General features: G+C 47.7%; 1 protein-coding gene across 2 annotated transcripts; it reads left to right on the top strand.

Annotated features, from left to right (window-relative positions):
- The first annotated feature begins 4,883 nt into the window (after nucleotides 1–4,883).
- Nucleotides 4,884–9,918, top strand: LOC144167497 (uncharacterized). 2 transcript variants are annotated; one of them, XM_077696748.1, is made up of 3 exons: nucleotides 4,884–5,113; nucleotides 5,746–6,094; nucleotides 9,286–9,918. In XM_077696748.1, exons 1-3 carry the CDS (start codon nucleotides 5,077–5,079, stop codon nucleotides 9,542–9,544), a joined length of 645 nt encoding a protein of 214 aa, XP_077552874.1. In that variant the 5' UTR covers nucleotides 4,884–5,076; the 3' UTR covers nucleotides 9,545–9,918. The 2 variants fall into 2 exon arrangements, with proteins under 2 accessions (XP_077552874.1, XP_077552875.1); XM_077696749.1 differs by having other exon boundaries at nucleotides 4,885–5,113; nucleotides 9,367–9,918.
- Nucleotides 9,919–10,835: the final 917 nt, after the last annotated feature.

The following is a 10,835-nucleotide window of genomic DNA, read 5'->3' as shown; positions in this document are numbered from 1 at the left end:
AACTCATCACCATGACACCTGCCTGTAAGCCTCTCAAAGCATAACCTCGGAAATGATACTTATCAGGCAGCTTGGCCTTCTTTCTGCTTACCCCTTTTCTAATATTCAAACTTTTCTATTCAAATTTTCAAAATTTTCTAACTATTCCAAATTTTCTAATCAAACTTACATGCTAAAGGTTGCGGAGCAGTGAGGACGTTAGTAACTCTACAGAAAGCGCAAGAAAGGTTAGTAGATGCAAATCAACGCATAAACCAGGCCAGGATGGGCACAGTAACAACGATGAAAAGAAAGCTGCTCTAACAGCCGCAGCGGTAACTTCTTCGAGGGGGCGTCTGGGAAGCACAAAGAGGAAGGAGAAAACTGGGTAACGAGGAAAGCTGGGACCCTAATAAGTCAACCCGGATGCCCGGGTGGCAGGCGGGAGCCGGAATACTGCAAGCCTGGCAGCTCACGTCGAAAAGGTTTTCGGAAACCATTAACAACGGACGCTTCCGACGTGGCTGCCGCTACGTCGTGCCTAAGGAAGTTGGCCTCTGGTGCAGCAGGGATTCCGCGCACTTTCCGACAGCTTTGCCTAGCCCGCTCTTGGGCTGTTTCCGGCTAGCTCGATAGACAAATGCATTAGGTTGGGGCCTCTTGCATTCAGTAAACCCGGTACCTAGCCATAGCTGTTTTCCCCCCTGCGTTTCCCTGTACTGTACGCGTCATTCTGAAAGGACGCGTGGTGTACCATACTGGCGGACACTTGCGTAATAACTTAGACATTGTCTTCGCCACTAGTATACTTCGGGGACGTCTGGATCGCCTAAATTGAGCGTTCTACCATCGACATTGATTTTACAGTAACCCGTGTGTGCGAGATTTCGGCGCACGTTAAAGATCCCCATGTGGTCAAAATTAATCCGGAGCCCTCCACTACGGCGCGCCTCATCGCCTGCGTTGCGTCGGCGCGTTAAACCCTACAATCATTCATTCATCATTTTACAGTAAGCTCTCTGTTGATTATGTTCTCCATCACGCTATAGTGTATGCCCAACTCTGCCCTACATCCACAACTTTACAATGAAAGCGCGTTGTTGGGCTAGTTGGTGATTAGATAACATGGTTTTAACTGTGCAAGAAAATACATTGTATGAAGGTGAAGGCGCCATGGTCCTGCCAGTCCTTCAGCTTCGTCCAGTGCATTTTCTTGCGCAGTTTAAACCATGTTGTTCAGACTGAACGATTACAAATTTCACGTGCATTGGATGACTTGCCATAAAGCGTATATGGACGCTTGAATAGATTATGGCTTGTGGCGGAGCGTGGGCTGCTAATCGCTTCACAACGCCAGTCCTTCGGCCGAGCCTCCCTCTGCTCCACTCTTTTATTCATGTGCCTAAGTGGACAGAAACACAACATACAAACCAAGCAAGGTGATCCACCCCTACTACAATGGGATTCTGCGCCGACAAGTTGAGTGGCATTCGACATTGCCGGTCTCACCTGCTAAGGTTAGAAACGGGTTTTTAAACGGGTTTGCGCATATTTATGTAGCGGAATTTCGGCCTTTGTAGCAAAGGCGGGCGCATGAAATACGGTGCTCAGAATATAGACTGCGTGCTAGGTGGCGCCACTGTTGGAACATGGCAGCGCTCTAGAAATAAAACGTGGCATACAAAGTTGAGAATAAGGCTCCAGATTAGGAATAACGATTGATGATTGCACTCCGCAAAAAAAAAAAAAGAGACGAAACCGTAGTAAAAAAATAGGTTTCAAGTTTTATCTTCGGAACACCTCATCGTACTCCCTCCTATCGTTATTGTTCCGCTCGTGCTTGCTTTTGCCGACCTACTCGTCGCTCTAGTCAAAGAACGTTTTACCATGATCGCTGTTACAATGACGGGGAAAGCGACTTTAAACTCATTTTCGGGGCTGCGCGGGAGACTGCGCAGGAGCTGTCTCCCGACTGCGTGAGAGACATTTAGTGATAGCGCATAGTTTGAGACCGGTACAATGTGAGCATGCGCTACACGTATCAGCGCGATGGCCTTGTCCCTGCTTGCTGTGCCCATCACCTTGGCTCTCGCACCTCCTTTCACCGCGAGAAGCGCTGCCTGCGGTGCCTGACCTGGAAACAAAAGCGGAGACTACTCGCCTTAGCGCGTGCTGCGCGAGTTTCCCTTCTGCATTAGCTTTGGCGCACAGCTGTTCACTGCGTCCTCTTTCTGCCAATGCGGTACATGGGTATCGCGTGCACCATTATCCGGTTTATGCGCTTCGCTTTGCACATCATTGCCGACCGGCCAATGCCACAAAGCGCAATGCACTGGGCACGCAGTTAGCGACCGATATCTAGTCACTCCAGAACACCGTCAACGATGCGTTTTCGGCGATTGTTGTTCATTTTTCACAGTTAGAGAACTGATAAAATTGTTTCTCAGGTTTAACGCGCCGACGCAACGCAGGCGATGAGGCATGCCGTAGTAGAGGGCTCCGGATTAATTTTGACCACCTGGGTATCTTTAACGTGCGCCGAAATCTCGTACACTGGCGTTTTTGCTTTTCGCCTCCACCAGAAAAGCGGCCACCACGGCCGGGAATCGAACCCGCGACCTCGTGCTCAGTAGCGCAACGCCTTAGCCACTGAGCCACCGCGGCGGATCAATTGTACAACTGAAATAAAAAACTGCCCGAACATACTCCATTTAGAGTTATTTATTCGGAATGATACAAATTTCCGGAACATGGCAGCAGAAAGCACATAAAAAAAATAATGTAAGCTCTCACAAAGCCAAATACAGGCTAAATGACCCCACCCGGTCGGCTTTAGTTGCTAAACGGCACACATGTGCGTGATACCATAATAGTAATGACGCGTACATTTAATGGCCAAGCTCTTTAATGACTAAGCAAAGGCGGGTGATCTCCGCTTTTGTATCCCCGCCCGACACTGCAGGCAGCGCTTCTCACGGTGAAAGAAGGTGCGGAAGCCAAGGGGACGGGCACAGCAAGCAGGGACACGGCCATCGCGCCGACACGGGTCGCGCTTTCTCACATTTTACCGGTCTCAAACCAGGCGCTGTCACTAAACGTCTCCCGCGCAGTGCACAGCATGAGGCTAGAACTTTATAGATAAGCTTTTTGCGACTGTACCTCGAAGTGGTAACTCGCACGTGTAAGACGACGTTGCTCATCACGCTCGATGCTTCTTGGCTCACCGATGAAAGCAGCTACCGGCAGACCAGCGCGGGTGCGTGTTTACATTTGGGTCAGGCCAAACAACGACTGCGCTTATGTGATAAAAACATTAAAGGACTCTGGTGGTAGGTAGGCTTTCGGTCGTTGTAGTGCGACAAATAGGAGGAGGGGCGGGAATTGGTAAAACACGTGTAGACAGGAGAACGGGGGTCGCGTTGCTTTCCATTCGGCTTGCCGTCACTGATTATCTGCATCCCAAATATTCAAGTCAACTGAATGGTCGTGCAACAAGTTTTATTTCATACCTTTGTGTTGAATTGTCTCCCCAATATGCGATTGTAACGGGCGCACGATAGTGTGAGCCCATTGCTTCCTTGACGTGGACGTTTTGACGCGCAAGTGGTCCAGTTACGCCTGCGAGCGCTTTCATGCCCACAGGTTTCGCTTCTTCAAATAAACACTAATTTCACGGGCCTAACATCTGATTTGATCTTTTTTTTTTTTTCGCGTAATGCACGCGGGAGACGCGTCGCGCTTAAGGTTTGGAAATGTTTACCGTTTAGAGTATTAATCGTTAATGAACTAATCATTAATCTTAGCTTTGTCAGGCATGCTGGTTGTCCTTCAAAAATCGTCGTAACGGCACCAGTCCTGCGCCTCGCGCTCTCTCAGTCTAGCAACAGGGCGTCCCCGTTCACGACAAGCTAATAAGTTTTGATAATTTCGGTAGCATCAAAATGCTTTTCGCAAACACGCACATTCTTACAGACAAAACTAAAACCGCCAGCTTCCAACCACGGTATAGCCCTGTTTAACTTCTCTCGATTTTCGGCGGTAGTCGACAAACAGAAGAGCGACACCTTTTCGCTTGTGCTTCTGTATCCAGAGCGGCAGCGCCTCACACAGCACGTCTTATGTATTGTTCCTCCGAAGTTTCATGTCGTTGACGTTGTACGCAGTTCACGGGCACATGCAGTTCGCGACACACTGACGATAGGAACGCTTTTGCGGGCAATGCCCCACGCCTCCCTTACACAGTGGCCTCGGGATGCCGCTGCCACGCAGCTGCGGCGAGACCGCCGGCAGCGACAGGGTCCCCTTAGTTGAGCCTGCGCAGCCTAGCGGACGTTCTTGGCAGCATATCAAGCTATTCAATAAAGTAACGCCGAAGTTTCGTGGCGAGAACTGTATTGAAGGACTCTGGTAATACTTCGATTGTGTAAAATACATTTGAAAGTCTTATCGGCCTTGTTGTACCAACTAGCTCACTTACACAGTATTGCGAATTTAATAGCTAGTAACAGAAACCGTTTTCATCACAAAGTCAAGTCGAATCTTTCGTATTAGGGCTTTAACTACGCACAAAAGCCGCCTGACCAGGAAGCCCTCTCGAACATTTTGTGATCAATTGGCCCGCCTATAAACCGTATTTTGTTTTTCTTGTGTTTACGTTTTAGGTTTATTGAAGCGCTCGGTCCCCCAAATGATAAGAACGCCGGTACTCCCCTCCCTTCCCTGATAGTATGATTACAAATTTTTCCAATCCTTCCTTTGTAATGCTTACGACAGCTCTGCCAGTGAGGAACACGCGCACACCTTAGTATCACGATCGCAGAGGCCGTGCACATTATTTCACTACTGCGCACACTCTATGAGAGAGAGAGAGAGAGAGAGAGAGAGAGAGAAAGAGAGAGACAGGAAGGGAAACGAACGCCCTGCACAATCTGCGTGGCTTCTTTTCACATTCATTATCCCCCAACGGAGGCCTATCACCCGCCACCATAAGCGAACAACGACTGCGTTCGGTAATCGAAGCTTCACTGTAACTTAGGTGTTTTGCTACGGCTACCAGACTATCGGGCATTCGCTTCCTACTAGTTGGTAGAACCGACCATGCTTCCAGAGGCTTCTCCGACAGTGGAAAGACCAGGTTGGTGCTGTTTCGAATTTGAAGGCGTTGGACAGAGCTGGTTTACTTTACACCTGAGGATGCGAGCCTGCAAAAAATCGTTCGGTTAGGATTCCGTTCGTGCGCCGTAATTTTTCCTTTCGGCCTGGTTATTTCACAATACCTAAAAATTGAAGTGCCCGGCTTTACCCCAGAAATTCGTCATAACAACGGCAATGAATTACCGCTTGTATCATTGGTTCATTGCAGTAATGGTATTACTTTGTTCTGCTGCTTCCCTTTTACAGCGCCACTTCCCTATCATTTCGTGGCACTCCTGGGATTCCAAGTTCCTCGCTTTCACTTCTTTATTTTTACTTGGGATGATACTACTGCATTCGGTGGCAGTAGTTTGGTTTAGGCGTTACGCCTTTTATTGTGAATTAATGGCGAGTATGTCGAACTGCCACGAACAAAAGCGTGAACCACTGTTAAGGTAGTACGTTTTCAAACGAAGTACCTGACGGACGATTGTAGACGATTTAACTGTGGTTGACCATAAAATAACGACTGGCTCGAATCAATACATTGGAGACAACGAAACGTCAGCGCCTATAAGTGCGATTTGAAGTGTGACGACCCGCAAGTTCGTTTTCTTGTTTTCTCCCACCAAGCACGGGCTCCAAGGTCATCCTTTCCAAACCGGGAGTGGCAGGACTCCGAGAAGCAGAGGCAAACGTCGTGCGGTGCGGCCTTCGCCAAGGGCACGTGCATCTTGCTGGCCGTCTTTGTGTTCTCCTTCGGCGCACTGCTCTGCGCCTTCCTCATGAACGTGACCGACTGCTGGGCGCTGCAGATCACGGCCTATGCCATCGCCACGTCCGCCACGCTCGTCAGCCTCTTCTTCGTGGCACACGTGCGCACGGATTCGGATCAGGATCCCGCCGAGACGACGTCTACCGTTCGTCGTAGCTGCAGAAAGGGGGCGCATTGTGGGAAGCCCCGACCCGCCAATTTGAAGAGGTAAGGATGCGTTAGTTGCAGAACAGCGCCAGAATTTGATAGGCAAACGAAAGAACGATTGCGGACGTGCGCTGCTGCCACGATTAAACGCTCGTTCTGTCCCCTTAGCAGGGATCTGGTGCACGTTAGTTGGTTCATGGTCCCGAAGAAATCGTACAGCGGAAGCAAAACCAGGCGGAGGATTGAAAAACACTTGTGACCCAGACTGGCGCGTTTTATGTTCTACGTGTTTTATGATCCCCCATCGCGTTTATTTCACGCTGCACGATTTTTTCAAGTCCTGTTTCCTCTTCGGTCATAATCTCGCGCTGTTGTGTAATAAGCGTGTACTAAATGCTCCACTTATTCATCCTTTTGAACATGCACAACAGATCTGTACCCCATTTTGGTTCGGTGTGTGCTTCCTGGTCAGCCACTTTGCTTCTTGGGTGGCGAAGGGCGTAGCAAAGCATTCAAAAGCCGCCCTACAGTCCACCGGCAATCATTTTGAATAGCGCTCAAATACAGTGGAATTTCCATACAGTACTTCAAAATGCTTTTTAAAAATTAGAGGAAGTGGAAGCGCTGGCACGCAAGCTTTTGACAGCATAAAAGGTCGAGTACCAGCCGCGGCATGATACACCGACAGCTTTGCACAAAGTCTTGGGTCGAAGTTTGTTCTTTCGGATGGAAAAACAAGAGACCATCTAGCGAAACGCTCTCTTGCGTTGCGTTCAGCGCACGTCGCGAAACCCTCCCAGCTTTCATGAGGCCATCAATGTATGTATGCTATGCACCTCAGTCATATCTGCCATCCCCGATTCCATTTGACTCGTATGCTTTAAACTGCTAAATAGTAGCAATCATTCTTAAAGGTATTTCCTGGTATTGTTCCTGTAGACACGCTTTTAGGACGTGGGGAAGGTAGTTACAGGAAACGCGTGGCAGACTGCTGTGCCGACCGGAATTTCTGTGTATACTTGCCCCAACGCATACCGAATCGCCTTTCCGTGGGCTATGTCATGCGTGAAAGGAGAGCCATGATTTTTTGTGGCCCCACCTTGTACATATATGCTCCCGTAACACAGCCCTCATGTACCACAGGCTTTTTTTTTAGGCTGCGTCTAATCTCACGGCAGCCGTGAGAATTACCTCCACGAAATTCTCACGGCAGTTTCCATAAAAGCTGTCTGTTGGAACATTACGTCCCAACGTAACCTAACGTAACATAACCTGACCGAACCTTACCTAACCTAACCCAACGCGTCATAACCTACCCAAATCCTGCCAAACTGCAACAAAGCCAATCTAACCCAGCCCAACGACACAGAACACAACCTGTAGTAAACGTAATTCAACCAATTCTAGAAGTCCTGTGCGTCATTCTCTTGATATAGTAAAAACCAAAGTAAAAAAAGGACTAACAAAATCCCGATGGCCAAAAAATTCCGAAAGCTACAAAAAAAAAAAAAAAAACATCCGAACGTCTGACTCGAACCTGAGCCCTCTCGTTTAAAACCGAGCGCTATGCCACAGCGCTACAGGGGCAGCTTCAGACAGGGCTTTTTAGGGAGATATTTATCAGATTGAATCTCCGCGTAGCGGGCTCAGCCAATAAGAAGCGACTGCCGTGAGGAATTTCTGACGGTAATTCTCCCGGTTGCCGGGATAATAGACACTACCTTTTTTTTATTGCAATTGGACTGCCCTAAATGTTCCCGTGCGTGTGTGGTGTCTCCTCTCTCCTCTTTTTGTTTTTTTTTTTTTGTTAAAAGCTTCCTTATTGGGACCGATGCCGTCCTGTAAAAAAAAAAAAAAAAACTAATGCGTTTCCCCATAGAGAGGTTGGTCGACCGAAAAGCTAAGATTTTTGGACACACGGCGCATGGGTAAATTCGGGCTTCCGCCGTGTCAAAATGGTTACTTCAAAATCGCGAGAAAGGAAAGGTTGTAGATAAGACAATACAGGGATCGATCATGAAGGAGTACAAAGTATACTTGTATCTCATAAAACACGTATAGGTATAGATTTATACCTTTCGTAGGCGCGTTTACTTAGTGCGCGAAAATTTCTTACCAAGTCGTATGCGTTCGCCGCATGGGTTGGTCGCATGGGTTCGGTTTTAGTTTGCCATTTCGGTCTTTGAAGATTTGACTCGCAGTGCAGGTTAGACGCACTTTTGGTGCACTTTTGACGCACTTTTGGTGTGAGAAAGCATTCACGCTTCTCTCGACTTTCTTTAGGAAAGGATGACACAGTTTTCTCGCTGTAAATTATGTCGGAGGAATATGGTCTGTCAGTGTAATTATCAGACATTGTCTAGCCAACAGATTACCAGACGATTACAAGATGTGTTAATGATTTTTAGTGCATCTGTGGAGACCTTAGTGTCGCCGCTGAAATACGTGACATTGTTACACGTGAGAACACTCCTTCTATGATGGTCTGCCAATTTGTTTGTCACATGCTTGCAGAAATCTCATAAATGTCACTAAAGGCTCAACAGAGATTTTGCAGTGTTTCGGACTCATTCGGCGCTGGTTCACTAGGGAGCATGGTATACAAACTTATGTAATTCACGTAATCGTTAATATGATGTGAGCCTAACTGGTCTGTCTTGAAGTTGGTTAAGAATGGGACAAATAACTAAACAATAAGATAAAGAATTGTATAAACAATAGGACAGTTAAGTAAGGAATGACGGCAGAAATGAAAGATCGTTCGCATGACACGCACGTTAACTTCTGTGAATGACCCTGGCAATTTTAGAGCGAAAGCTCTATTACTTTATTGTACAAAACCAGAAAACCGCTCGTGGCGTCCATCTGACCTCCAATATCAGCCAAGGTTAAGCCAGTGCCCCGTGTACCGGGTGAAGTTAAAACTTCTATCGCTCGCTCACTCGTTCATTCTAAGAAGTGTGCGGAGAGGCAGACGGGGGGAAGAGTAAGGGCACGTGTCATCATAAAATGATACCAGGAGGCGCTGGCTCCATCCAAGTACACTGCTGCTTCCCTCCTAGAGCGGCAACTGCACCCAGCAGTGCCTGTGTTTTGTTTTGCGGTACACTTGTGCGTGCATTCACGGCGTTATCTCGGCACGAAATCCCAAGTTTCGCTCGGCAAAGTTACTTTTACCGCGCTCAACTACGACATTTTTTCCCCCTAATTCTCTTTTCTTTTCATTTTCTTCCACGCTTCCTGGTAAGCAGCGGACGGGGTAAGACCACGCACTTGCCGGTATTACCTGTGCCCTTCTGGCCTGCTGACGGGCTCGACGTCTCCCATTGCAGCCAGGACTGGTACAGCCGTTCTCAGCAGCATCTTCCCTCCGTGCTGTCCTTCCCAAGACCGGCGCCCGTCCATCTGTCTCCTCCTGCGAACAGAGCTGACATGGAACCAATCATGACGTTCGAGGGCGCCATGGCTCGGCCGCCACCGAAGTCACCGATGGAACTTTCCCCTTGTTGAGACTTAACGTAATCCGCTAAGCCCTCCCAATTCACGAAAACCTTTTATTTTAAAAAAATGACCGTCGACACGGCGACTATCGAGCGCTTCGCGATAAGAGGGTAGAACGCATGCCTAACATACCGTCTAGATTCTCACCCCTGAATCTTGTTTTTATCGGTGCGCTTCGACATTTAAAAAAATAGCAAAGTTTATACGTAGCGTCACGGTCATCAAACCTAGAGTTTTTATATGCCATTTGAATTTGTCTCATGACGAAGTTTGAATGTCGTGCATGAGTACCTCCCTATAGTCGCATGTTTGCTGCTTGATGAAAGCTTGCGCACATTTAGGGACCCTGGTCGAGTAAGAATAAAGGTAGCTTTTACAAATACTCTGCTCGTGTTGTTCGATTTTGGTGTGAAAATTAGCGTTGAGAGAAATACACGTGGGCTAGAAGGACGAAGTATTAAAGGAAAGAAACATTTGTGCCAACTAACACAATCTTGTATTTTAAAAAATGGTTAGTATGGAAACATTTAGGCCCCGGCCCCGGCGGGCGCTTTTTTGAGGAGGCGAAAAGCAAAAACGTCCGTGTGCGAGATTTCAGCGTAGTCCCGAGCCCTCCACTACAGCGTGCCACATCGCATGTGTAGCGTCGGCGCGTTAAACCCTACAATCAATTGAAACATTTAGGTGATTGCCGTAAACGCTAAACAAGGCATACATTACCCAGGATTACAACGAAATAGTTTAGGATGGCTTACAATGAATTCGGAATTCCTGATTGATTTTGTTCGCATAAAAAGTTAGGGCATGCTTTCAAAACTATTCCCGTTTTTAACTTTTCTTCATAAACTTGTCCACTCTTACAGTGCATAACAAAACCAATGCGGCCACGCTTCGCTCGCCCCGGTGCATTACGAAGCAGGCCATTTAGCAGTTCTTTTCCTAGCAAGTTACAGTACGATACTTACGTCAGTTAGCACGTGTGCTTACTGACCGATCTTGCAGGCGTCAGCTACGGCGGCAGCATATCGCCTTTGTCACCTCCGAACACATCGGGCACAAGTGAATTTTATTGTAGCCTCATTTAAACGTGATATACTGGCACAGCAAGAGGTTGGTTTCGTCTTGCAGCGCGTCCAATGAATGCGACTTTGTTTCAAATATATACGTAGAAGAAAAGATCTCTCAGGTATGTGATTATCCCAAATACTGACAGCCACTTGTGCCTTTTAAGAGAATTATTCCATGCAAAAATGTTAACCTTAGTGCGAGGCTCCACGTGGTTGAATATGTGCACACTCCC

Source organism: Haemaphysalis longicornis, unplaced genomic scaffold (genome assembly GCF_048455015.1).
Source record: "Haemaphysalis longicornis isolate Haplotype H1 unplaced genomic scaffold, Haemaphysalis longicornis Haplotype H1 scaffold_2, whole genome shotgun sequence".
NCBI classification, from domain to species: Eukaryota; Metazoa; Arthropoda; class Arachnida; order Ixodida; family Ixodidae; genus Haemaphysalis; species Haemaphysalis longicornis.
Note: the sequence above shows the minus strand (reverse complement) of the source record. Positions and strands in the feature narration are given on the sequence as shown.

Coding starts and splice junctions, on each gene's coding strand:
- LOC144167497 (XM_077696748.1), top strand. CDS start 5,077: ATGCTTCCAGAGGCTTCTCCGACAGTGGAAAGACCAG. Junction 5,114..5,745: donor TCCGACAGTGGAAAGACCAG/GTTGGTGCTGTT, acceptor TCTCCCACCAAG/CACGGGCTCCAAGGTCATCC. Junction 6,095..9,285: donor CGACCCGCCAATTTGAAGAG/GTAAGGATGCGT, acceptor CCTGGTAAGCAG/CGGACGGGGTAAGACCACGC.